Here is a 27,596-nt window from a genome sequence, read left to right on the forward strand (position 1 = left end):
AATGTGAAAAACTGGTCATTTAAAATGTCATATTTCATCTTAGGTCATGTGTGAGCATAAAGACATACATATAAATGACCTGTTACTTAAATATTCATTTCTGACCACTGAAAAAGTGCCTGTATAAAGGCCAATATATCTGTGCCAGTAACAACACCTGATGAGAACATAAACAATCTGATAAAACTCGAGCTTGTTCAAAGTAACGTTTGAAAATGTGACTATCCCCCATAATTGAAAAAAGCGTGCCAACACAATTACACAAATGGCTGCCCCTGCAGCTTAATGAAAATAAGCTGATGTCAGTGAGACTCAGACTCCAGACAAAAAGTGGTTGTGTTATTTTTTTATTATCACAACAACAATCTGAGCAACGAGATATTAGAACAGGAATATTTTGACATTCTCCACTGGTGAAACGGTTCCTTAAAGATACACATACAACACACCCACAGTCTCAAGATAGATACATCACTTAAAATCTACGTAGGGCACAACTGCACACGTTATTCTAGATGTCTTCAATACTTCATAAGAGATTCACAAGCACGTCTGAAACACCGTATTTACTCCACAACACGTATCTGCATTTAGTTACACATGACTTAGTGTGAACAGTTCACACATTCGAACCTCTGTGTTTTTTTTAATACTGAGTACATGAATTGTTTATGCAAACACAATAAACAGACATACAGGGACAAGAAGTGTTGAAATGTGCCATAACAGCGCACAACAGTGGCAACAGACACGACCTGTTGAAGAGGGGATTGGGAACTTTGAGGGGAAACAAACATGCACTCTGCATTTTCAGCTGTTCACTCTTAATTTGTGAACATAAAAACAAGTCTTTCTTCATTAAGCCCCCAGCAGGCAAGTCCCTGTGATGTTTCTCTCATGAGGAATATGAGAATCTATTTGGTAAAATGCAGGATGGATTCAGAGATACAGCCACAGTTCCAAGTTCATAACTCAGTGCACTACATGAGACGGTTACAATGCAAGTACAAGGAAAACACACCCTCAAACCATAACATCTGTCACTGAGTGGGATCACAACAACGCTGAGTTTGATTTAATATTCTCAGGGGCTTTATGAGAATTATCAGGAGGGGAGACGGGTCAGAAAACGGGTGTTGTTATTAAATCCACTATGGTGTTTTTGTCTGTCTGTTTGTCTGTTAGTTAGCAGGATTACACATAAACTACTGAACCAAATTTTGTGGAGGGGTGGGACATGACTCAAGGAAGAACCCACTGAATTTTGGAGTGAATCCAGATCAGGGGTTCAGATCCAGGATTTTTTTAATGTCTTTAATATTGCAAAACGGAGACATTTTCAACATTTTCCTTGATTTCTCAGAGAATAATTCATGGATCTTTATGAAGAAAATCTGTCATGTTTAGAGAACTGATCTATAGGTGTGTGCGGTTTGGTGCAGATCCCAATAAAAATCTGCATGTAAATTAAAATGGAGTTTCTGAAGGAGACTGACCGTATGCACTCAACGCTAGAAACTATTTATCTTTTGACTGATATTAGGGGGGTGATTACATTTATTTTTTCTACTTTTATAGGTAAAAGTTACATATTCATCTTTTAAATACTTTTTTAACATTTAGAGAAAACACTTGAGGTTTGTTTTCTCACTGGTTTGAAGTGGGCAGTATGGTGTTGGAAAAATGTGAAGTCACGTATTTATGTGAACCAATCAGGATTCAATCAACATCTGTGAAGAGTTGTTTCCAGTAAAACAAATATATAAATAATAAATAAAGCAGATTTTCTAAACGTTTACACTTAGTGTTGTGTATTTTGCAACAAATGTTCAATGTTTAGAGAAATACTTACAGAATTAAGTTTTTTTTAATAGATTGATCCAAGGTTCACCCTGCTTCAAAATCCCCAAATATTTCGCATTGTCCATAATTTTACTGAATCTGAGTTCTGTTGTTTCTGCCTATTGGCTATTTACATTCACAAATACAGAACTTATGACATCATGGAAATACCACGGCAAATTTTGCTCATGTATGTCTGGTGTCCTATTTCTATACAGTGAATACACACGTGCTGATTTTTAATCTACAGAGGATGGTATTTCACGAAACAGCTACATGAGGGTTGAACCCACTGGAAACGATTTATCATTATTCAAACGTCATCCAAACTACGTTTTTTTGTTGCCACCAGATGATTCAGAGATTATGTTTTATAATATGTTTGTTGCTGTGAAGAATGATCACATGGCAACGTTCCCTCCACCAGGGCAGTGTGACCGGTGCAGAGCCCGACCAAAACTGAGCTGAAACAGCCTCAAACAAAGTCCCTCCACTTCAATCAAATCCTTTCTACAAGCTCGAGTAAAATTCGACTCTTTGCGTTTCTTTCCTTTTCAAAAGTCTTCGTCTTCAAAGGGTGACATGCGTTGCCTCCAGAGCCTGTTCAGTTCGGACCCGTCAGGATCTCTCATGTCATAAGCAGGAGGGATTTCAAAGTATGAAACAACACTACGCCCGTGGTTGCTTGTTGCTGCTAAAACCTCCACGTGTGCCTCTGTGTGCAGAGCACCATGCTGAAAGCTGACACGACTCCCTGTGGGCACGCCACTGTAGCTACACCAGGCCAGTCTGCATGTGCACGTGGAGAGGGTAGGGGTGGTAGACGAGCGGTGGCTGGGCCTGGGTGATGAAGTAGCTGTTGTAAATGGGCTCCGTCATGTACGGGGCCGGCTGATAGAAGCAGGTGACGTTGGTCGTGTTGGGGATGGCGTTCTGCTCACCCAGTACCCTCAGGGCCAGCACCGTGATCATATTGAGCGTCTGCCTCCTCTCGTGTCCCATCAGACACACCGTGCTCTCGTCTATCACGCGTCGCAGGGTCATCAGGAAGTCATACTTGCTCGTTTCCTCGCTGCCCATGAAGTGGCACTGCAGGTAGGCCTCGATCTTGCGCTGCTGCTCGCTCACGTCAGGAAAGTCGATGAAGAAGCGGGAGCACATGTACCGCTCCAACGACTTGATCTCTGTCTCGCTGGCCGGCCTGAAGTTCCTCACCAGCAGGTCGCTGTATTTCAGCAGGCCCCCTCCTCGGATCTCCTCTGGGTTGTGGGTGGCGATGAGACGGCGGCGAAGGTGTTCCAACGCCTGCTCAAAGTCTCCGTACATGCACTCAGCTTCGATGGTGATGGTGGGCTCCCCCGCTGCCCCGGCCCATGAGCTTGACCCACACCTGTTCAGGACTGTATCCGTCATTTCAGGTTTCTGCTCGACGACCTGAGGCTGCGTGGCGATGTTTGCTGCACACGTGTGGCGCTGAGTCTCTGAATCAGGAGGCTTCTTTGAGTGTTTTGGTTTAACAGTTTGTTCTGTGGTTTCATTTGAGCCAGTGGCCCCCTGAGGCGTACTGGCTGGACTGTATGAGGGAACTGTGAGAGCATCTTTACCCTCAAAGTTCTCCGACTGGGTGCCCGGTTCAATTGAGCGTTGAACCTGAGCGGTGTCCAGGGACGAAGGCTTCGGCTGAAGTGGTTTGGGGATTTCTATGGGTGGAAACAGCTGTGTTGTAAGATCTGACAGATCTGTGAGAAGAGACCATTTCTCAGGTTTACTGATCAACTTCCGAGACATTTTTCTCTGTAATTTGGGTAAGGGGCAAAAGCCTGGTACTACGTCCTGTGATGTGCTGCAGGTTTTCTTAGCTGGAGGAGGGAAGGAGAACTCAAGCTGTGAGTCTTGTGGGTCTGGGGTCTTTTCAGTTTTGCAGATTACAGAGTCAACTTTGAAATGAGCATTTTCTTCACAATGGACAACTTCGTGTGGAGTTGACTTTGCCATATGCTTAATAGACACTGGTTGGGAAGCTTGTGACTCACACAGCTCTTCATTGCCCTGTAGCTTTAAACAGGCGTGTGTCATCTGTGGATCCCTGACGTCTGCAAATAAAGTTTTAGGTGTTGAAGCTAAAGGAAAATCACTGTGAAACTGTTCTTTCTCTTCTCCAGTTTCCTCACACAGCTCAAAAACAATGTCCTCCTCTGAAACAACATCCTCAATGCCCTCTACTTCCTCTTCCTCCTGCTGTAAGTTACTGCTCTCTGCCTCTAACACCTGCTGGGCCTCATGCTTCCCATCATCACGCTCAATATTAGCCTGTGGAAGCTCCTTCTCATGCACAGAAACTACTCCTTCCAGACACTGATTTTCCTCACCGGTTGCCATCGCTGAGCGTTTTTCAATATCCCCCCCAGCATCTGGAAGAACGCCTGCTTGCTCCTTCTTTTTCTTTTCCTCCTCATTGTCTGATTTAGCCAAATTCCCAGGTTTCATTGGCAACTGCCCTCCTTGCCTCCTCTCAGTCTCCCAGTAGGACTCAAGCATGCGGTCTAATATTATCTGGAACGAGTCCACGCTAAACTCAAACTGTCTTCGCAGGGAACTAACAAACCTGAGCCCCACGGTTTTAGCTCTGTTATTCGACAGTGAGATGAGGCTCCATCTGTCATGCTCATTGAAAACTTTCACCATTTTTTGCACATAGGCTTCCTTCATTGTCAGGCAAGTGATTTTCCGTCTGTTAACTCCGCAGGGGAGGAGGTCTCGCAGGCTGCCCAGCACCACATCCTTAATTACCTGGAAGTCCTCCTGCCTGGGCAGCTCCACTCCGAAAATGATGTCCAGGTCCCTGTAGCCCAGGCCGTTATTCTTCACCAGGATGTGGCTGGCGGTCGCACCATTGAGCCGTATGTCTTTCACCTGGATGTCTCTCTCGACCAGCCGATCCTTCACCACGCGGATAATGTCTTTCGCTCTCACCTGCAGGGTGGGGAAATTTCCTCGTCCGTGGATGGGGATGACCTCGGTCAAGACCTTGTCCAGAGCTTGGATTTGCTCAAGGGTCAAGTTGTGGAACCTCTTCTCTATTTGAAGCTCCATCATCCTTACCTGTGAAAGAGAGGTCAGACATATTTATCACACTACAGCTAACGTCTGCCATGATCTAACAAACACTGCTTTTTCTTAGAGCAACATAAACCAATAGCCTTGCCCTTTTGTTTTCAGTGCAAGATGCCCTTTACAAATGGCAATGTGGAACAAATCACTTTTTTTTTCTTCACATCATCCTATCACCTTGTATACATCTTTATCGTTAAGAATATTTTTCTCTCATTTGCTTGCTTGAATGTCTTGTCTTTTGGGGTTTCCCCCAGGTCCTGAAAGTTTCAAATGCAAAAAACGCATTTAAGCAACCCATGTCCCACTCGATCAGCTAGATTTGAAAGTCTGCATTAAAGGATCAGTGTGTGGAATTATGGAGGATCTATTGACATAATATGAATAAGATATACATAAATTCTTTACATGTACATTGAGAACGGGTCCTCCACCATGTTGCACTGCCATGTTTCTACAGTAGCCCAGAATGGACAAACCAAACACTGGCTCTGGAGAGAGCCTCTTGGTAACCTGAAGGCCACTGAATGCTCTGCTACTCGCTTGGAAAGGGAAGAGTTGGGGAAATCGTATTCACCTGGCTGCTATGTGCGACCTTACCACTAGATGTCAGTAAATCATGCACACTGAACCTTTAAACTCATATGGCAGCTACAAAACTCAACGTGAGCTCAGAGGAGTGAGTAAGTGATTAATTAGTCTTGTATACGGCCACTAGCATAACATATAGCAAAGGTAACTAAATTGCAGCTCAAAAATAAACCACAGTTTAAACATGTCGATCTTGCACAGAAAACTCAATAAGCAACAAGAAATTCTATCACAGATCATGACTGAATGTTCTACAGATAAGTCCTTACTTTTTTTTAAACTTCTAATCTTGTGCAGAAAGTTAATTTGTAAGGTGTGGCTGTAGATGAGCTAAGATTGATATGACTGTGCCTACTTTCCAACTCCTCCCGGAATGCTTTGTGAGTTTTGAAATGAACTCTTTTGTTACGGGACATTCCAGTGGCACTGGGAACATCAAAAGCTGCCTCTCGTGCCACTTGACGTGTTGGAAACATTCAGCAGTCGCCATGTTGAATCTCCTCCATGATCATGCAGCCATTTGCTGCTTACAGGTGACTCACCTGCAGCGTGTCATTCACTGGCTCTCAGACACAGAGTCAACCTTGGTTGAGAGATGTATGAGGGCTGAATTAGCTGCACATGAAACTTGTCATGGCAGAGCAGGCATACACCGCTGTGCTTATACACTTGACTGTTTCTAATACGCAGCATGCAGCTGATTGACGATGTGTTTATTCCTGCTGTTATAATGGGAGAATGCATTTGTGAGAGTACGTCATGTTCGCTGACTCACTCACTACTGAAGAAAATGTCCGATTTTGTTTTTGTCTATTGCTGGAAGCTTTAAAAGATCCTCACACTCTCAGATATGTTTATGACAACAGCAGGGATGAGGGATCAGTTAAGGATCCTCAGGGTGTTCTGAAAAATGAATGCTCTCTCATCATCCCTCAACTCGTTATAAAGTCCTTTTAATGGTCTTTTTTTCTTCCTTTATGCGTCAGCCAACATCAGCGCATCATACTAAACATTTCTATAAAGGAGAGAGGGGGGTTAATTTCCTCCAGTTCTAACTGGAATTTTCTTTTGAGACAAATCATTTTGAGAAAATAATCTCACAACCAAAAACTCAACATAAAGGAGCTTTAGTATGTACGTTTAAGTGCACGCTATATAAACTGAAAGGCATAGTTGCTTGTTTTTCTGATATTTGCTCCACCATAATAATACTCACACAATGCTTTTCCAGAGATATGTGAATCAGTGCAATTTCATAACACTTTCGAGATAATGTGAAGATCCATCAACTTTCAGGTCATTAGATCTATACCTCTTGAAACATTACGTAGGCCTTCTATCATAATTTGTGTGTGTGTGTGTGTTTATGTGTTTGTTTGTCTGTTAGTTAACAGGATTGTGCAAAAACTACTTGATGGATTACCATGAAACTTACATTTTGGTGTGGATCCAGATCTGGGGGTGGATAGAGGGATTTGATTTCACCAACTTCAACATTGTGAGATAGTGTTTAAGGGACTGATATTTATGAGTGTGTGCAATTTGGTGCAGATCCAAATAACAATATGGATGTAGTGAATTTAAATGTGGTTTCTTAAGGGGACTTTTGGACACGGGCAGTATGCACTCTACTGAGTATTTGATCTGTTTACCTGAAGATTCTCATGCAGTCATCCAGGTCATTGTATGCTCAGGAGTTGTAAGTGTACATATACGGAAACTGGACTTGCTTGGGTTTCTTGAAGACTTCACAGCTCTCATCCAAGAGGCTACTTCAGTTCTATTATTATTGTTGTTGTTATTATTATTATGTCACATTAAACGTGATCCCTGTTCCATCTAGATTCTTCTCTTATTTACCAATTTTACATATAATTTAGATTAAAGCAGATTATGCAACAGTTTAAAATGGATTTTAATGGATTATACAAAACTACTATAAACACAGTCAGGGTGATAAAAGGTTCATATAAATACTATATATATGTGTAATAATATGCAATGGTTATATTAGTATTGTTTTCAAACGGACCTGGCCATGTGATGCATCTGTAAACAGCACCGGATCATCTGTTGAGTGCACAGTGCGTGGACAGCCTCGTGTGTGTTCCTCAGTGTATTTTTGCGGCCATCGCCACCAGTGAGGATGTGGTTCCGTTCAGTGGCTGTAGATACTGTGGTTTATGTGACTGGGGCCACATGGGGAAGTGTGGCCCACAGCACTCTCTAGTGAATCTCCCGGGTTACATCAGCTCGGTCCTGCAGCAGGACTGCTCCTGAGCCTCTTGGCTTCTTTATAGATAAGACTATATGAGTCATACAGCCACTGAAGGAAGCATCACACACTGGTTCTCCTGGATCCTTTCCCTGTGCGCAAAAAACTAAATGCACCACTTCAGGGGGCCTGACCACTAAACCTGCTGAACTGAATATAGCACATCACTGATTTTATTATTCGTGATCTGGTTTCATATATGTGGATATTTTTTCAAAAACTGTTGCAACAGCATTTTTGCACAGGCCATTTGTTTTCTTTCTAATGTGCAATCCATTGTTCTCTAAACTTAACACGATGCTTCCAATTAGTTCAAACGTGCATTTTACGGTACATTTAACACATGGATCGCAGCTTTTAAGTTGACAGCCATCCCAAAACAATGACTGATATTATGTCTGAAACTGTCTCATGTGATGATGGAGAAGAAGAACCAATGAGGTTAATAGCTGTCAGAATGAGACACAGTAAAAGAAAAGGCAGCTCACCTGCTGTGTGTCCAGATGCGAGTGTAAAGTAAAGGCAGGAGATGACAGAAGCAGCGAGCTGTGGCCAACAGGTTTTATCCGACCCCCGCTGAGAGGTTGATGCCGAACTTAACACGGACACTTCAGCGCAGGGAGCACTGTTTCCATGGCAATCAGGCGTCACGAAATTTACGGTAAATCACGACGCTCGGCCGCGCGAGTTGGAAACAAGCCGGGCGCGCGTGTGTGTGCGTGGGAACACTTTTCCCTTTTCTCCCCCTCACTGCTTTTAAATAAAGTTTGTTTGGTATCGGCGGAGGAGCATCACGCACCGACGTGTCAGGCTTCAACTACCGGCGCGCCACCGCACTGCCGAGGAGCCGATGCGGGGTGAAGCATCGCATCAGGCGGAGTGAGTCATCCCCTCTCCCCGCCGCGATCCACACCGTAAATCTGATCATCAATCAGCCGCGATCACCGCCCACCTCCCCGCCCCCCAGCCCCCCACCTCCGGTTCACTCGCGACAACAAATAATCAAACACGTTGAAAAGTGTTTATTTGTCAACAGCTTGTTTTTCTTTTTTCTTCTTTTCATTCATATTTTACGCGTGGGAGAGGAGAGGAGAGAGAGCAGGGGGAGGGGGGGGGGGGCAGCTTCCTCGTGACGTAGAATGGAATACCACGTGCACGTGACTGTGACGTCACTGATATTTTGGTTAGACACCCGGAAGTGCAGGAGCGCTCGACGACCGAAACCCAAACAGGCAGAAGTTTCTCCCCCGACGAGTTCGGTTTTGTTCAGCAGATTATTGGAGGTGAAGTGTTCGCGAGGAGAGCAGCGGGAATAACCGAGAGGAGCAGCGTCAAGATGCCTTCCACTATGGACAGTATCCTTTTTAAAAAACTGCGGAGAAGAAAGGAGCTGGGACTGCGGTGTAACGTCATTACGAGAGGGCTCCGACAGCGACAGCAACACGGTGGTTCTCGGTGGGATTTATGGGTCCAGACGTAGGAAACGTAGATAAATGGGTCACATGTTCACTTAAAGAAATAAGTAATGTCTTATTAATCAACCCGGACTTCTTGTAGTCGACTCCAGGCGTCGTAACAGAGACGCGGGCTGAAGGCCTGGCAGGCTTTAATGTGTCTGGAAATACCCAACTGCTGGTTCACAGGTTAACCGATGCAGTCAGGGGGCTGGTTGATACTCTCACTAATGAAGAACAGAGCGGATGTGTGTTTTCATGGTGATCTTGCCTTTTTTTTAAACACCACGAAGGTTTAACATGAGGGAAACAAACAGGCCAATTAAAGGGAAACTCCAACAAGAGCAGTTAGATAACAACCTGTTTGTCTCTGCCTCGATATAAAGTCAAGAGCGGTTTCCAAACTGTGAACTGAGATATACAGGATTTTATAGGCTTCAAACTGAAAGTTAACTAGAACAATTAATAGTTGACAAAGACTGTAAATGTGTAAACTTCCTGAAGGTACTGAATGTAGTTCAGGTAGTTAAAAGGTGACAGAGTCAGAGATCTCTGAGCTGTTGTTGACATGACACTTTGATTTCAAGAGGCATTTAAACATTTATTGAGGTCACAATAAGTCTCTGGGTGGGTAATCTTTCCGCATAACAAACAACATAGATTCAGTCATTACCATGTATACCATTACTAAACAAAATAATACATTGAACAAATAGCTTATACTTGAGTTTTAAAAATCAAGTATACTGTCCAATAGGATTTAACACAAACAATCATCTTGAGTCTGATCGCTTAGATTTTCTTTCATTTATATTTACCCTGTGTAAATGCACTCTTTACTGACTTCAACACTAGTTTGGAAATTCAGTCCTGACATTTCCTGGTTCTTATCATCATGACATGCACACTGAGGCCAATATATCAGCATGGCAGATGTATTGGTCTAGCTGTGTATTAAACCCATTAAGGTTAGAAGCTAAGCAGGCAATTCTCCTTAGTTCTTAGTCTTTTAAAGCAACTAGAAGGCTCCAGGTTTAATGTGCGGTAAAGATTTAGAGCCCTAATTATATCGCGGTTGGCTGATATTATTAGCTGGACAGCCCAGTGCCACAGGACATAACTGATGGTCGAAACAATGAATTGTTGTTTTTGTTTGGACTTTGTTCTTCCTTAACCTCATGTTTCAGAACATCTCTTTAATTTAAAAATGGCGGCCAAAGATCTCCAAAGAAACTCCAAGAAATGTGACAAAGAGGAAAAAGCAGAGAAGTTGAAAGTCAAGAAAGTAAGTTGCACCTCTGAAACCAGTCATCATAATAACACATTACTAAGGGAAGCTGCCTGATTATTTCTTTACTGAACCACAATATTTGTGTGTGGTCTCTAGGCCATACAGAAGGGGAATACGGAAGTGGCGAGGATCCATGCAGAGAACGCCATCAGACAGAAGAACCAGTCTGTGAACTTCCTGAGGATGAGCGCTCGGGTAGAGGCCGTCGCATCAAGGGTTCAAACTGCAGTGACATTGAACCAGGTACGTTGAACACAGGGTCCTTGCATATTGCTGTAGGCCTAGAAAATCAATTACTGGCTGGCGATTGGAAATCCTGACTCTAAAGCTTAGTTTTTATTTCTGTTTTGATAATTTAATGTATAATAATTTTGCTAATTTTATTTCACAGGTCACTAAATCTATGGGTGGAGTGGTGAAAGGCATGGACATGACCCTAAAGAGTATGAATTTAGAGAAGGTGAGTGGCATTTACACATGGAAGTAATATTTTTCATCGTCTTTTTGTCCTTGAGTCATCAAACAATTCATCAACCTCTTTTCTTTCAGATTTCAGCTCTCATGGAAAAATTTGAACGGCAGTTTGAGACTCTGGATGTTCAGACAGCCCAAATGGAGGACACCATGAGCAGCACGACAACACTCACGACACCACAGGTACGTGTCTCTGTTCGACTAGTCATTGTTGTGGTCTCAGTGTTTTAAACAAACAAGCTGTATATCAAATTTTTCTAATTTGTTAATGTTAATGTGTGTTTCAGAACCAAGTGGATTCATTGCTGCATGAATTGGCAGATGAAGCAGGGTAAGTTTTTAGTTTTTTACCCCCCAATATATTCTTTTCAATAATATTAGATCTGTATATAGATAAACAGATATTTGTATTCATAGACTTCAGGCATAGATTGAAGTGTTGTTTCTGTCAAAGAATTTGACAAACATTTGAGGAATATTTTAAAAAGTATTATTCAGTAAAGTGTAAGCAAAGGCACTGTGGCTTTAATCTAAATGTAAGTTTTAAATGCTGGTGTGTTTAGATTGGACCTGAACATGGAGCTCCCCCAGGGACAGACCGGATCAGTGGGCACCAGCGTGGCCTCTGCAGAACAGGTACACTCCTGCTTTTCACAACATCCTTGTTTTAAACTTAAAGGGATAGTTCACCTAAAAAAGAAAATTCACTCATTATCTACCCACCGATATGACGGTGGAGGGGTGGGTGAAGTGTTTGAGTCCACAAAACACTTTTTGAGTTTCAGGGGTTTACTGATTCTGCGGCAACAAAGTGTTTTGTGGATTTAAACACTTCACCCACCCCTCCATCGGCATAGTGGTGAGCAGATAATGAGTGAATTTTAATTATTCTGGTGAACTATCCCTTTAAGTCACAAATATACATTAAAAAAAAATCACTACTGTTGCTGCTACATGAACTTGAATGTTTTCTACCTTTAGTGAAAAACACAATGTTTGTCAAAACAAGGAATTTAAACCAAATGAAAATGAAATGAAAATTGTGATGCACACCTGCCGCTCAGACATCTACAGTGGCCCAGGCGTAAAAAAAGATATTCTCTGAATAACCCTGATTCTTCCATCATCATCATCTTCATCCTCATTGTCTGTCTTTGCTCTCTCTTGTCCAAAGGATGAACTCTCCAATAGGCTCGCCAAACTCAGAGATCAAATGTAACGGACGACTGCAGCGGACGTCACTACCTGAATATTACCCCCAAACACTTTATATCTCTTAGGTCCTCTTTACATTTAATGTCTCTCTGGAAGAATTGCTGTATCTGTTTTTTTTCCCTCACATAACGGCCCTCACTGGTTCTATGTTTTTGATAACCTCATCGATAAGACACCCCAAGCTAACAGAACTGTTAAATGTGTATGCTTAAAATCTCCACACATGAAATTATTTAGGATTGCAACAGTGATTACCCTGTATATTATTTATATACAATTTATTCCTACTTGTGGTTTATAAGCTGAAGGTTTTTGGATAATAGGTTTCAGTTTTTTTTCTTCGTATGTGCATGATTGCAGACGGCATATGCCTTTTCTCTTCTTTTATCAGAGAATGAAAGACCTCCTCTTCCTCCTTCTAACTGGTGAATAGAAAACTTGTGTTGATTTGTTTTATTTTACTTCTGACAAATATTTTAAGAAGATACCGGGTGATTAGCCTATGTGTGTTTGAGACTGGTCATCTTCACTGATTGTTTGGGAGGGGGTTTCAGTTTGGAGATTAGTAATACAGTAAGTAAACAATAAAGTTTTATAATACTTTTATTGTGTTGACTTCTCAATGAATTTATCATTTTCAGTAAATCCATATAAATCTCTCTGTGCAGTCTGTGGTGATAAACACACACACCGTATATCCACAGCTCTGTGACATCTCAGAAATTGCTGTGTTTTTTTCTGCTGAAGTATGGACACTTAAAACTGTTGAGGTGAGCAGGAAATGAAAGGTGTCATGAATCAACATTATATAGGTGTATGTAATGTTATTTATATATACCAGTATTTGATTTGATTGTGTGTGCATTTGCACTGTGTGGTCCAATGGGAAATTATTGCCACCTAAGAAGTAATCATACTCATAGAACTGCTGTGACACTTTATTTTATTCAATTATATTCTAAATTACACATTCTTTGCCCTCTCGTGGTCATTCTAAGCAACTACAGCTCAGCAGCTTTGCCAAATATAGAGCCTTCAGTTTTATCCATTTTAATGCATATTGTGAAGTGGAAGTGAATATCATTATTAGTTTGATATTTTGTCTTGACACGTGAAAAAGACAGATTTCATCAGTGTACATATTATCATTAATGTTCACTGCCTTCTGGTGGTCATTGTTTGGAACAGGGAAACTGCTAATTTATGTACAGTACAAAAGGATAAAAACGTTATAACAGTAGTAGGATAATATGGTAACAGTATAAAGTAATGAGGTAGTAACATTGGAGCAATTTATGAGTTCTTTATACCAAATTCAATCAATCAAATTGTATTTGTATAGCCCATATTGACAAATCACAATTTGTCTATAAGGCTTTAACAAGGTGTGACATCCTCTGCCCTTAACTCTCAACAAGAGTAAGGAAAACTACAAAAAAAATCCAACCTTTTAACAGAGTAAAAAGAACGTAGAAACCTCAGAGAGAGCCACATGTGAGGGATCCCTCTCCCAGGATGGACAGAAGTGCGATAGATGCCAAGTGTAAAGGAGAACATCAGAAAGATAAAGGTATTTGCAGCATTGATTAGAATAAACACTTTGTAGCATAATGGAAGGTAACGGAACAATATGACTGCTCAACCAACAGTAGAGTTTAGGAAAGATTAAAAAAGAGGTGTGTGCACGTATGCACATAAATGTATGAAAATGGGTGAGGGAGAAAAAGAACACAAGCTAGGCTTATATACAACAGTGTATTAGGACAATGACAAGAACGGTTTTTAATTTATTTATTTCCACAGCCAGCTAACCACCCTAAATAATGAGGAGATGTAGTTTCATATTTCAGAGGGAGCTGCAACAAGTAAAGAAACAACTGGAAAAAAAAAATAAACATTAAAATCCAATAACTCATTTTCAATATGAGTTTACTACATTTTTGGATGAAGTAAGTACTGGCTTTTAAATATACTTAAAGAATTAAGAGTAAAATTATTTCTTGAATGTAGCTCATACTACATCGGTATAGCTGAGTTGCATTATACTATATAATATACCATTATATTACAACATAAAATTCTAAAACATTTATTTCATACATTTTTACACTTGAATTTACTGATATTGACAAAACAAAAAATATTTTTAGAGTAATGGGAGAAAGAAATCGAGTTGTTTTTTTCTCCGCGTAATGACTGTAAGGCATTTTTACTCTCCGTTTCCAAAATGGATAAATATGAGACTTACATGTGATCGGTTGTTCTAACTTTAACATTCTTTTTTTTTTATTAACTGAACATAAATATTAACTAAACATAAATATTGAATCCTGTCTGCTGTGCCTGTGAGACCGAACGCAGGGCCGAAGCACAGTTTGTCATCATGTGACTTTGGCGTAAACAGGAAGCAGCTGATCCTGAGTTCACTGCCTGCTTCCACCAAGTAACGTGAACAAGTGTATTCGTACAAACAAGTGAAAGAACAGAGTGAAAACCAGTTTGAACAGAAGAAACGCGGTGAGTAGACGACGCGTGTCTGGATATTAACTTAGCGATCTTGCTGTTTAGCCTGGCTAAGCTAATTGACATTTATCTGATCTGTGCTGCTAGCCACGTTAGCATTAGCTTATGTGTTTATCCCGGAGCACAGAAAAGAGTTTATGGACATAAATAAGAGGTTGGTTTATTATTCCCGTGTGTGCTTCGGACTGTTTAAACATTTCGACCCGTCCACGGATTTGAGTGTTCAGGCCACAGACTGTATGCGAAGAGACGTGTCCCCTGTGGGATCACGGGTTCAGCAGAGCTAAGTGTCAGCTCGGTGACAAATATTTGTGTTTGCTCCGCAGCTGAAGGAGAAGAGCCGAGTGAAGTCACCTGACCTGCGGCTCACAGCAACACGCCACACCGTGTCTGCTGAGGGGGATGTCAAGCACAGCCATGAAGAAAAAGGTGAGTCCAACGTCACAGGCAGTGGTGAAGTTTGTTTACTCCCAAGTATCTCCTGTAGTGCAGCTTTTAGGAGCTTTAATAATCAATCTGTCAGTCGATCGGTCATGAAAATCAATGTGACACAAACTGCAATACAGAATGAAAACATTAAAACTATAAAATCTTGAATGGCTCTCAGAGGAGCTCATACCTCTGGCGAAGGCCCAACAGTCCCTTTTTTAAATCCAACCAAGCAGCTCCATATTTCACACACTCATAGGTATCAGCTCCCTGAATATGCCTGTTTTTTAAATTTTTTTGTAATCAAGATTTATGAATTATTCCCTGTGAAAATGTTGAAGAAAACCCTATCATAGTTTAATGGGTTCTTCCCCTAACTCATCTTTCCACCAAGTTTACTGGAAATCTATACTGTTTTTGTTTTTTTTCTGGTTTTATTTACAAACATACAAACAAACGTACAGGGGTGAAAACATGATCTCCATAGCGGAGGTAACATACCCCTTCCCCCATCCACTAACAAATTAAAAATCATTTTAACAGGAACTGAGGAACTGCTGTTGTAAATCTCATAAACTTGAAATGTGGAAACATCGAGGGCAGCTAAAGAGAATAAAAAGAGATAAAATAACTAAACACTACAAGAGATGTGAAAAGGATCAAAATAAAATACTAAAAGAGGAGTAAGTAAAACCAGAGATAGAAAGTGAAAATATTCAGAGACAGTATATAAGTCAATAATTGAATGAGTGATTACAATTAAATTAAATAATATAAATGTATAACAGTCTAAGATGTAAAATGAATAGACAGATAAAATAAATACAATTCAACGAGCAGCCAGTCTAAAAACAGTCTCGTTTTGCCTTTTTAAAAAGATCCTTTTATAAATCATTTGAAGATGGCTCCATCTCCACTAGCTGCAACATTAAAATGCTCCATTCTAATGCAGTATTTTAGAAGTGAGTATACACAACTTTAGTGATGGTGTAATCAGTTGTATTTGTGTTTTCAGGTACTACTGATGGGGAAAAGTGGTTCTGGAAAGACCAGCATGAGATCAATCATCTTTGCCAACTACATAGCTCGAGACACACGCCGCCTTGGAGCTACAAGTAAGAGCTTTTAAAGAAAGGTGCTGCACAGCAACACATTTTTGGTTCTGGGTGTTTTTTTTAACTGTATCTAAAATTGTCTTGTCATTCTTCTGTTTAATGTAGTTGATGTGGAGCACTCGCATGTACGATTTCTTGGCAATCTTGTTCTAAACCTGTGGGACTGTGGAGGGTAAAGTATATCTCTCTTTTATTTACTGTGCTTAGACGAGATTCGATTCAAAGTGTTTTACCTGATCCGACCTGTTAAACACTGCTCTGTGCTTCTCTACACAACAGCCAGGACACGTTCATGGAGAACTACTTCACCAGCCAGAGGGACAACATTTTCAGAAATGTAGAGGTGCTTATTTACGTATTCGATGTCGAGAGTCGGGAGCTGGAGAAAGACATGCATTACTACCAGTCATGTCTGGAGGCCATCCTGCAGAACTCCCCTGACGCCAAAGTGTTCTGCCTCGTGCACAAAATGGACCTGGTGCAGGAAGACCAGAGAGATTTGGTGAGCTCTACCTGACATTTTCTACGTCATTCATCAGAGATGCTGCTCCTTTGTCACATGAACATTGTAGCTCTCTTTGCAATGTCAAATATTCACACTGTAACCAGAAACTTAAAATGGAATCAAGGTATTTCAGATAAAGCTAATGATTGTTGGATTGTCCCTATGAAGATGGGAATAAATTAATAAAACCCACAAGTCATCCACCTAAAGAAATAGTGATGTGGTTAGCACTGTTGCCTCACAGCAGGAAGGTTCTTAGACCATGGTCTTTCTGAATACTGTTTGTATGTCCTCCTTGTGTTTGCGGGGGTTTACTCCGGCTTCCTCCTACAGTCTAAAGACATGCAGATTGGATTTACTATTACTTTACACATTCATTTATAGATAGATTTCTGTATAGTTTCTTTATGTATTCATGTGTTTTTGATGTTAATACAGAGCGTTACCTGCATCGCTGCCTCGGTTTCCACTGATCCGCTGACTTTACTGTGTTCATTGTCTTTGCAGATCTTTAAGGAGCGTGAAGAAGATTTAAAGAGACTGTCCCGACCTCTGGCTTGCACATGCTTCAGGACATCGATCTGGGACGAAACCCTGTATAAGGTTGTGAATACATACAGTTGCTTATTGAATTGTTTGGCTGATAAAGTTGATAAGGGCCTCAAAATCATGTTCACGTGTGTTTGCAGGCCTGGTCGAGCATCGTGTACCAGCTCATACCAAACGTCCAGCAGCTGGAAACGAACCTGAGGAATTTTGCACAAATCATTGAGGCAGATGAAGTTCTTCTGTTTGAGAGAGCCACCTTCCTGGTGAGAGCGACCACTTCCCTTTGCATGACAGAAAATCTGAACCTGGATATGAAAGTCATCTTTTGATCGTTATTGTGACGTGGTGTTTTTGTAAAATGCAGGTGATCTCCCACTATCAGTGCAAAGAGCAGCGTGATGCTCATAGATTCGAGAAGATCAGTAACATTATCAAACAGTTCAAACTCAGTTGTAGGTAAGTTCACTCTGCAAAAACATCACCTTTACTGCCAAAATCACCTGCTGCACTTGTATGATGTTTCTCATTTCTTTTTTTCAAATATTTTGCTTCCAGTAAACTTGCAGCCTCTTTCCAAAGCATGGAAGTGAGGAACTCCAACTTTGCAGCCTTCATTGACGTCTTCACCTCCAACACATATGTCATGGTGATCATGTCAGACCCCTCCATTCGTAAGTAGTGAAGATGGCCTTCCTTTGCTTTGACTGTATGATTAAAACAATAATCATAATTAATCATGTTTCTATTTTCTAGCCTCTGCAGCCACTCTCATCAATATCCGTAATGCTAGGAAACACTTTGAGAAGCTGGAGCGGGTGGACGGACCCAAGCACAGTCTGCACATGCGAATGCGCTAGTGGTCACATTTGTCCCAGTGGATACCCTCAGCCAATCAGTACACCGACCGCCAAACGGCATGTCGCGGACTCTCTGCTCCCAGACACACTTGTGCAGCCCTGCTCAGTCTCCTCTGTATCTTTACATTCAATCACAGTTACTACGGAATGAAATCAGTATTTCTTTTGGTCTAATTTCTACAGTAACTTGAACACTGATGCAGTCTATTGAAATACTTGTCCTAACTCGGAGCATTACAGAAAAAAATGAAATAGTTGTGTTTACTTTTGCTGTCACACTTTGTCTGGCACAGTCGATATTTTCACTTTATGTGATTCACTTTATGCAGTGAATCCCTGTGATCGGGGATAGTTTCTCCAAATTTGCTTTTCAGATGCCGTTTGTGAGCTGTTCTGTTAAACTTTCAAAGTGCAAGCAATATAGATATATTCAGAAAAATATCATGTCATGTGTTGTTTTTTTTGTCTGACTCAATATTTCTTCACATTGCTTACTGCTTGATCCACATTTAGAAAAACACATATTTATGGTGCATACAGTGCAGAGCTAATGGAACCTCAAAGCCAATTCTTTTGTTTTAGCAGTTCTCTGAAGACAGTCAAAAGTTGAAGATGAGATAAGAGTTCAGCTTTTATTTCCCCATATTTGCATCTAGATATGTTGACTAAGGACATGGCACCTTTTGTTTGAACCTACAAATTTTTTTAATCCGAGAAAACATTGGAACCTGTGACTGACAGTGTTTCTTATTGCCCAGGTTTTGACTTTAAGATTGATTGATGGAGTAATTGATTGTTTAAAACATCTAATAGCTAACTATTTTGAAGCAAAGAAAAAGGGGGAAATCGATTTGAAACACTGCACAACCATTGTCCATTGGGCATCAAACAGGTTGGCCAGGGGCAACAACAGCAGTTGATGACTGAAACATTGTGAGAGAAGAAAACCCCCAAAACAACAGTCACTGACATCAGAAGAGATGAGCTGCAAAAGCTCTGGAACAAAGAGACCAAGATTTTAAAGATCAACCTCCTCCAACTTGGTGGAAGGATCAGAGTGAGGAGAGAGTGAAAGGATCTGCTCATGATCCACAACACACAAGTTCATCTGTAAAGCACAGTGGAGCTGGTGCTGTGTCTTCAGCTGCTTCTGGTGCAGGCTCACTAATCTGTATCGCTATAGTAGCTCGTGAATGAAATCAGAACTCTACATGAAAATTCTCTAACCAGTTTATAGAGAAATGCATCCAAACTAATCAGGAGGAAATTAAAAAACCCTATGCCATCAAAAGCAGGTCAGTCAGATTGGAACCCAAGGGAATAATTAATGGATCTTGATGAAAACATTTAGGGAACTGATTTCTATGAGTGTGACATTTGGTGCAGCTTGATTGAATTTAAAGGGACTGGATGGTGGTATGTGCTCTACTGAGTGCAAGTTTACTTAAAATGTCTTTCTCTCTGTTCCTTTACTTTGAAGGGTACACACAGTGCTACGCCCTAAACTGAATAACACAGCTCAATGTGAATACCAGAAAATAAAAGCTGAATTTCTGAAATCTCGTGCCATTTTCATCTTTTGATCTAAAACCCCAAAGTCTTCAGTGTACAAAAGAAGGTACACATTAAACTGTCCTGCTCAGAGAAGGTTCTCCTTTTTATTTTCATTCAAAGCAGTGTCCATGCACACAAGGCCTCATTGACACCGCACCAGCTGTCCTGCGCACATGACACATGGTGGCTGAAGTTTGATGTGGTAGGGGGCTGGAGCTGGGTGGGGACAGCACGCTGCCCTGCACCTGTTGAGTGAGCTCAACGGAGAAGACAACAGTGCAAATAGAGCAACGGGTTCATATCCCTCACTCAAACATGACAAATAGCTGCATCCAATGCAAAGTTAATTTTAACTCGAAGGTTCATGTCGGTAAAAATTTATTGGCACTCAAAACCACCAAAAATGTTTCACATTCCACCACATTCATTTTTCATGACTAAATAAGCAACAGCAAAGGTCATACATCTTAAAATGTTATTTATCAAGTGTTAACACCTGATAAATAGGCTATCCAGCTTTTTTAGGACTGTGTGGGAATTTATTTGACTGACAGTTCATCATGTATCATCAGATTCTGATTTAAATGTTTAATTTTGATTGGTTCTTGTAATTGCATCTCAATAGACTTGCAGCAAACACTTTCCTATTACCATAAAGAACCCGGCTTGGACATGATCTAAATCTCTTTTGAATATGACTTCTAAAGTTTCATAGAAATCGGTTGAGTAGATTTTGCGTGATCCTGAGGTGATTATGATTTCTGTGATTTATGGGTCAAAAGATGCCTTAGTGTAAAATAATAAAATAAACATTGTGAAGTGAAAGATTTTTGGAAGTATGATTACAGAAAATCATTGTTTCTGACCACATTTCATTGATAGTTGCATTTCAATTAGTTGCAGCCTAACATGAAAAACTAAAAAACTAGTGTTTTCATTTGCAAATCACTATTGTCCACTGGGAATATCTCATGCTAGGGTTACATGTCTTCATGTACTGCTGACGAAAACAGATTTTAACAGTTGAGTCCATCAAGACCTGTAACTGTCTGTTTTCTTTCCAGAAGAGAGACTTTGTATACATGCTGTTTGACCAGCCTGCAGAAGGTAACTGGAGATCTGTCTGTGGCACTTGATCCCACCCACGCACGCCCTCAGGGGCTGCAGGGGATACGTATGCACTCATTACCTCCTGCCTCTTTACTATAGCCAGCTCTGCCGCTGAGGCATTGTTGCAGCTGCTCTTATCGTCACCGCTCATGTGGTTCACTTGTATCCTGGAATGTCGAGACTGAATAACTGGAAAATCCCCAGTCCCTCAATCCAGAGGGTATGTCTGATAGAAATGGGAGCAACTAAACGAAAACAAGGACAAAGTAGCTGAGTCATTTTAATATAAAAGATTGGCCAAGTAAATTTTAGAGCAAATAAAAATCTCCCTCAACTGCAGACCATTTGTGGCTCGGCTGGAAAACCGAAACTGGAAATTGTGAGTGAGAGCTAAAAGTCATTGTCCTACAAAGACCGACATGGGGGAGGAAAATGAGGAAAAACGATTGTCGTGATAATGATCCTAGTTTTCAGATCTAACCTGGAAAATGAGGAGGCTGGAAAACAATTGTGTTTGTGTACGTGAACCCAGCAAATCACCTTCCACCACCTCTCCTCGGACTTTTCTCCCAGGAGGGGCCGAATGAGACGAGGTGTACAGAGCCCGAGCTCAGTGCATGTCAGGAGAACTGAATCCCTCTGCTGATGCAATACAATACAAGATGTTTACAAGTGACCAACAATCGACAGCAACCCGCAGTTTTCAGTGCTTTTTCATCCAAAAATGCACCCTTTATTTTTTTAAGAGACATTTAAACTTAAATTTACTGATTTTTTATGTATGCTAGATTTATTTTATTTTTTTCACCAATATAATGTAATTTAACATATCCTGGGAAGTAGCTTTAAAGCCAACACTTAAACACATTCAACTCACTGGTTTTGGCAAAGTCAAAAACTCATAATCTGCTTTGGCATGGCCGTGTTGTCAGCTTTCTTTTCATGTTTATTGACATGTGGACTGGACTTCTCTTTACACAGTTAAACTGATGAAACGTTAGGTGAGTGTGTCATGAGGTTTTTCTAAATGAGTCTATATCTCATACAGTTTAAAATCTGTGAGACAGTTGATGTTATGATGTCTGACTCTTGTCCTCTATTTGCCCATTATTCTGAAGTGGAGACCCATCTGTGTGGGCAACAGGCACCGGGTCTGTTTCATTGACTGTCTCTGCAGGGGCACCACTGTCATGGTTTGCATCTGTGTCGCAGTCCATTTGATTCAGCTGCCGCTCCAGTAGAGTGATCCGCTGCTTCAGCCGCTGCTGAGTGTGCGTGTATTCACTGAGTAAACGAGAAAAGCGAGTCTGAAGGGAGTCCAGGGAGGACTCCAGCCTCTCCACCTTCTCCTCTGTGTCCTCTTTCTGCAGCCCACCACTCTCCACGTTCTCATCCAAAAGACCCTCCTTGGTCAGGATCTCCCGGCCTCGCTCCTCCAGCACAGACTTAGCATCTGGATACTCAGTCACTGCCTCCATCAAGTCGTCCTTGGAGAGGCAGAAAAGATCAGAGTAACCCAAGCTGCGAATGTTGGCTGTCCGTCGATTTCCCATTTTACTACCTTTTATGTTCAGAATGCTGATTTCCCCAAAACAGCTGCCAGCGGTGAGGACAGCGTACTGTGTGACCCCGTCATCGCCCACAACAGCCAGCTTACCCTCCTTAATGATATACATCTCCTTACCTATGTCCCCTTTCCTGCAGATGTAGTCCCCCGGACTGAAGACCTGCGGCCGTAGTTTGAGCACGAGCTCCACCAGCAGTCCTGCCTCACAGTCTTGAAAGATGCGCACTTTCTTCAGGGTCTCCAGGTGCACATTGATAGCAATCTCAGCCCGCAGTTTGTTTGGCAAGTTCTTTAGCACCTCCTGCTCATCGACTGCTTTCTTGTTGGTCCAAAGGTAGTCAAACCATTTAATGACACGCGTGTCCAGCTCTTTACTGACTTTGCGGAAGTGCATGTAGTGTTTGATGGCATCGATCCGGGCTTGAAACTCAGCACGGGTAGCATTCATGTTGGCAATCATAGAGCCAACGTTTCCCACAATTGTGGCAAAGATCAGAACCCCAACAAGAAAGTCAAAGACCACAAATAGGTACTCTTCATCTCGCACAGGTGCAGGCATCTCTCCAATGGTGGTCAGAGTTAGAGTTGACCAGTACAGACAGTAGACGTAACTCCGAGTCAGGGAGGAATTAGCGTTCTTGGGGAACACCCAAGTGTCTGAGCCAAATCCCAAAGAATTGGATATAGCATAGTAGATGCAGGCGTTCCAGTGAATGATGACCAGGATGTAAAGCACCAAGTTGCAGATGCGGAAGATGTTGGGGTAGTTGGTGCGTGTCTCTGTGCGGTCAAAGAATTCAAACATGCGAGGGAAGCGCAGCAGACGATTGAACCTGAGCTGTGGCGTGTGGATGCCTGTGACGATGTAGGCCAGGTCAGTGGGCAGGATGGACAACACGTCCAACTTGAACTGCAATGTACGGACGTAGCTGTCTCTTAGCTTGGCGTGGTCCTTCACCAGCAAACCTTGTTCGAGGTAACCTGGGAAAACATAAACAACAAAGATTCAGCTGGGCAGTTGATGCATCATATTAGCTCATTGTTGTAAAAATCATTGAACGTCATGAGATGAATCATGAGCTAGATCGAGCTTAGACTTAGAAATATCATGTAGCCAAAAACCTGACTCAAAGTAAACGCTTATGTTGTGTTGTGTTGTGGCTGCTGGATGTAGACAACTATTCGCTAACACTTATAATGTAATAAAATGAAATGTTATGTTATGTCCAAAGTTTGTTCTGCTCTCCACAGAGCAGCTTTTTATGCTCTTATTTACTTTTTCACATGACTCCACTCACTGGCCTTAATTAACATGACAAATGCAATGACTTGTGGGAAGTCAGTTTTTGACTTGGTCCTGTGACCTGGATCTTAGTGAACATATTATTTTACAACACTTATAAGGATAATTCTGCATTGTGTTAGAATAGGATTTTAAATGCTACCAAACTCAGAATCTTCAGGTAATGGGCTGAAAGTGACTTATACATAGCTTATATAGATTATCACATTTTCAACAAATATACCATCAAGTATACCATCATAATTATTATATTTGAATAATTACATGTTTAAACATAGGGCCTTTAGGTCTAAGCACTTTATAATGCCTTGAGGGAAGAGGCTATATTTTGTTACCTGTGCGTAGACGGACACAAGTGTCCATCAGGTACACAGTGTCGGAGAGGTAGTCCAACACCAGCCAGCAGATGTAGTTGCCCACCTGTAACTCATCATAGCATGCCCTATGGATGAATGAGAGAAATGAATTACAGCTCAGGCTACAGCAGCAGACAGAACATCCAGTCTCCGGAGACTGCAGGCCCCGAACAGAAAGCGACTGAGGTGTTATTACCTTGCAACAACAAGGAACCAGTTGTACAACACCGCTATGGCGATAACAAATAACCAGCGGTAGTAGGCGTCATCGGACGGGGACACCACAAACAGATTCCACTTTTTCCTGAAAGCATGGAGAGATGGCAGATGATACACTCAGCTGTTGCTTATGTTTCTGTAACATAGTACATAATAAAAGAAAAGCAGCTGCAAGATACATAACTGCAACACAATAACTGCAATAAAAACAATTATCTAAACAGTTTTAAGCTTGTTTGAACGCTTTAGATCTTTTATTAACACTTTGGAAGGTTTTTCTAAATTTGTTAAGCTTTTTTTCCTGATATAGAAACAAAAGGCATCTTATAATATATTATAATCACATACACAACAACATATGCACATCAAACAGATGAATCTACACATTTTTAAATTGTTTTTATTTTATATAATTTAAATTATTTTGGTTTCTCCGCTTTTTTCCCTTCTGTGTAATGTAGTGCTCATCAAAGTGCACAGTCACGGTTCAGGGTGGCAGGAGAGCGAGCATACCTAAAGATCCCTTTGGCATTGTTGCCATTGGCGTCTGGTTGTGTGTTGCTGATGCGGCTGGGGGCCGTTCTCAGCTCAGGGCCACGAAAGCGCTCCAGGAAGGAGTCTGGCCGCTCTTCCTCCACCAGGCTCCTGTGTGCCCATTCCCTCAGTCTCACCACCAGGCTCACCAGTCTGACACACACACACACACATTCTTAAACATCATGCAGGAATCAAAGCTTCAATCACAACTATTTAGTTTGGGCAACAACTTGTACTTTCACGAAAGGACCCGGCGAAGATCCCACTCCGGATCAAAACGTTGTTTAATTACATTTTCTGTGGCACAGAGTGGCATAAGTGTGCAGGCTCTTCTTTATTTTTGTTCAACAACTTGTACTTTCCCATTATATATGAAGACAGTGAGACAGAAGCCACACAACTTCATCAATCTGCATAATAAAGCTGAGCCACATTTAAAACATAAAATGAATTAATATGAATATGTATAACAGAGGACTGGCAGCATCTCCAGCTCAGGTAGAGACACTGTGTGATGGGACATTATGAAAAGAAATCACTTGCATGTCTTTCCCACAAAAAAGATTATAGTAGTCAACTGTGACCTTTATATGCAGCACCCTTTTTTATTTTAAATACTGAGAGAACAATACCATTTAGCTTGACTTCAGCCTCACAGGATCAAACAATTCCACCAAGGAATCACAATTAGTCTGGCACGTGATATTTAAGATGGCACAAGTAAACTTATACATCACATTATTTGGGGAAAATGTCCTTAAAGAAAAGATGTTTTATTTTGGCATCCTAGAATTTCTCAGTGTCAAAAACGTAGGATATATTTTTGATCTTGCTTTGGTATAAAAAATATTTGGATTTTTAATCTGTCAAAGATGCTCAAACTCTTTTTTATAAACAAATGAAAAATAATTTGTTTTCAAACAAAGCAGGAGAATTTTCAGTCTAAAACAGAACAGGAAATGGAAAATGCTTTCTCTGTTGTTATGGTCCTGCTGCTTCTCATCAAATTCCACTGTGAACATTACTTTAGCTTTTTTTTCCACCTCAAAAAGTCTGGAGCAAAACAGTTTTTAACTGTCTGGAGAAATAGCTGTGGGCATTTCTTTTGTAAAAGACAGGTATGTTTTTGCATAAATGTTTATTTATAATGCATCAAGTTATTTTTAAAAAAAGCAACAAAGCAAAGTTTCATCTTCTCTGATGACTCAGCTTACGAAAGCTTTTTCTTTCCACTTTACCTTGAGACGGCTCCGGTCCTCTGAAAAGAATTTCTGGAGTGGCCTCCGCGAGGGTCGAGAGCGGCGACTCTCTGCAGCTCTGAGGATGTGTCATCGCAGACAGATGGCACCCTGGAAAACAAACCCCAAAACACTCGAGTTTGCTTCTCTTAAACAAACCCCCTGAGCGGAGAGCATCGCCACACACGATGAAATTAAATGATCACCTGCTCAGAATGCTCTCAGCTCTCCCGATCTCCTCCTCCAAGGTGGTCTTCACTGAGAGGTTGTGGGATGAGCGGTCCATCTCTGCCACCTGGCCCGTCATCTTCAGAGCTTCAGAGGAGATAAACGCTCGCGTTAAAGCCACGTCCTCCTGCAGCCGTCTGTTTTCATAAACATGTTTGCAGTTGACCTCTCCTGCAGTGATGCTGTGGCAGGAGCGGGAAGTGTTTATAGTTCACAGCCTCAGTGTTTATGGTGCGTATGACAGACTATAGTCAGGGGACGGCGGGGACGACTGGGACCTTCTGCCATGGTCCCTAAGCTTGCCCTGTCACACAGCAGCTGGTTGCCCGTGGTGACTGAAGCAACTATACAAGGAGAAACTCACACATTTACATGCAGATGATTCATTGCTTGAAATACACTATTGAGGTGGTGGGAGTTTACCCACAATCCACTTCCAGCACGCTCATCAACCCACCCCATCCTGCCACTCGAGAGCATGACGGCAGTGAGACACTTAGTCAACCCCGGTGCAGCGCAGACAGGTGACAGGGTGCATACACGACTGTTACCATTGTGTGACTAATTGGTGGATCATTAACGAAAACACACACACACACAGTGGGCCTGAAGCTCTGCGGCTCAGTGAGCCAATCAGCTGCTCTCCCTCAGGAGCCGCATCACTTAGGAGACCAGGATGTATGTGCTATACGGGCCTGAGAGCCAAATAAGTGGAGGCTGCGAAAACTGGACATTCAGCCTTAAATCCATTCAACTGCACAAAGACTATTATTTATATTATATATTACTGTAAGTGTGGACGGGAAAAGGCGTTTGACTTAAATTTATTTTAGTACCTTTCATTGTGTGGGTCTATATTCATAATATCTAAGCACGTATCATAGAAAGAACAGTGTAGTTTCACACTTATTAAATTATTTATTACAATTAATTGCTTTTTGCGTGATCAAGACAGGTCATTTGTCTGCAGGCAAACTAACAATTTAACAAACTATAAATATAAAATAATAATATAAAAAGAAGAAAGAAGAAAGTTGTCAATAAAAAATGAATAAATATTTATTTGACTGTAAATCCTGAGCTTTCTCTTTCAGGGCAAGATTCACTTTCCCTACCATTAATATCTAATTATTTATTACTAAGAAACTTTCCAGGAAATTATAGACCCCTCTTTTGGGTATTTTTTTTAATTTATAAAATGCCAGTAACAAGGCAAAAATACTTCTTCCTATATAAGAACTAATTTGAATTAT

At 41.3% G+C, this 27,596-nt stretch overlaps 4 protein-coding genes across 4 annotated transcripts; 2 read left to right on the top strand and 2 right to left on the bottom strand.

The window, feature by feature from the left end:
* Positions 1-370: 370 nt before the first annotated feature.
* Positions 371-8,718, bottom strand: LOC118121667. Its single transcript, XM_035177692.2, has 2 exons — positions 8,308-8,718; positions 371-4,944 (listed from the first exon to the last, which is right to left on the bottom strand). The coding sequence occupies exon 2, from the start codon at positions 4,936-4,938 to the stop codon at positions 2,617-2,619; it is 2,322 nt and encodes a 773-aa protein (XP_035033583.2). The 5' UTR covers positions 4,939-4,944; positions 8,308-8,718; the 3' UTR covers positions 371-2,616.
* A 271-nt stretch (positions 8,719-8,989) lies between these two features.
* Positions 8,990-12,859, top strand: chmp1b (charged multivesicular body protein 1B). Its single transcript, XM_035179348.1, has 8 exons — positions 8,990-9,174; positions 10,461-10,558; positions 10,661-10,807; positions 10,956-11,024; positions 11,114-11,221; positions 11,326-11,369; positions 11,602-11,674; positions 12,213-12,859. The coding sequence occupies exons 1-8, from the start codon at positions 9,156-9,158 to the stop codon at positions 12,255-12,257; spliced, it is 603 nt and encodes a 200-aa protein (XP_035035239.1). The 5' UTR covers positions 8,990-9,155; the 3' UTR covers positions 12,258-12,859.
* Positions 12,860-14,613: 1,754 nt separating this feature from the next.
* rraga (Ras-related GTP binding A) lies at positions 14,614-18,670 on the top strand. Its single transcript, XM_035179096.2, has 10 exons — positions 14,614-14,770; positions 15,103-15,205; positions 16,221-16,320; positions 16,426-16,492; positions 16,600-16,822; positions 17,333-17,428; positions 17,515-17,637; positions 17,739-17,830; positions 17,930-18,045; positions 18,128-18,670. Exons 2-10 carry the CDS (start codon positions 15,179-15,181, stop codon positions 18,229-18,231), a joined length of 948 nt encoding a protein of 315 aa, XP_035034987.1. The 5' UTR covers positions 14,614-14,770; positions 15,103-15,178; the 3' UTR covers positions 18,232-18,670.
* A 1,483-nt stretch (positions 18,671-20,153) lies between these two features.
* On the bottom strand, positions 20,154-26,885 carry cnga2b (cyclic nucleotide gated channel subunit alpha 2b). The gene is made up of 6 exons (XM_035179094.2): positions 26,322-26,885; positions 26,116-26,226; positions 24,854-25,027; positions 24,318-24,425; positions 24,101-24,207; positions 20,154-23,443 (listed from the first exon to the last, which is right to left on the bottom strand). The coding sequence occupies exons 1-6, from the start codon at positions 26,420-26,422 to the stop codon at positions 21,969-21,971; spliced, it is 2,076 nt and encodes a 691-aa protein (XP_035034985.1). The 5' UTR covers positions 26,423-26,885; the 3' UTR covers positions 20,154-21,968.
* Positions 26,886-27,596: the final 711 nt, after the last annotated feature.

Source organism: Hippoglossus stenolepis, chromosome 15, assembly GCF_022539355.2.
Source record: "Hippoglossus stenolepis isolate QCI-W04-F060 chromosome 15, HSTE1.2, whole genome shotgun sequence".
NCBI lineage: Eukaryota > Metazoa > Chordata > Actinopteri > Pleuronectiformes > Pleuronectidae > Hippoglossus > Hippoglossus stenolepis.

What these genes read in the sequence shown, in the direction of transcription:
- LOC118121667 (XM_035177692.2), bottom strand. Translation starts at nt 4,938, where the DNA reads ATGATGGAGCTTCAAATAGAGAAGAGGTTCCACAACTTGACCCTTGAG.
- chmp1b (XM_035179348.1), top strand. An exon ending in AGAGTATGAATTTAGAGAAG is followed by an intron (nt 11,025 to 11,113) that starts GTGAGTGGCATT and finishes CTTTTCTTTCAG; the next exon opens with ATTTCAGCTCTCATGGAAAA. An exon ending in CAACACTCACGACACCACAG is followed by an intron (nt 11,222 to 11,325) that starts GTACGTGTCTCT and finishes TGTGTGTTTCAG; the next exon opens with AACCAAGTGGATTCATTGCT.
- rraga (XM_035179096.2), top strand. Translation starts at nt 15,179, where the DNA reads ATGTCAAGCACAGCCATGAAGAAAAAG. An exon ending in AACCTGTGGGACTGTGGAGG is followed by an intron (nt 16,493 to 16,599) that starts GTAAAGTATATC and finishes TCTACACAACAG; the next exon opens with CCAGGACACGTTCATGGAGA. An exon ending in AGGAAGACCAGAGAGATTTG is followed by an intron (nt 16,823 to 17,332) that starts GTGAGCTCTACC and finishes TTGTCTTTGCAG; the next exon opens with ATCTTTAAGGAGCGTGAAGA.
- cnga2b (XM_035179094.2), bottom strand. Translation starts at nt 26,422, where the DNA reads ATGACGGGCCAGGTGGCAGAGATGGACCGCTCATCCCACAACCTCTCA. An exon ending in AGGACCGGAGCCGTCTCAAG is followed by an intron (nt 25,028 to 26,115) that starts GTAAAGTGGAAA and finishes TGTGTGTGTCAG; the next exon opens with ACTGGTGAGCCTGGTGGTGA. An exon ending in AATGCCAAAGGGATCTTTAG is followed by an intron (nt 24,426 to 24,853) that starts GTATGCTCGCTC and finishes CCATGCTTTCAG; the next exon opens with GAAAAAGTGGAATCTGTTTG.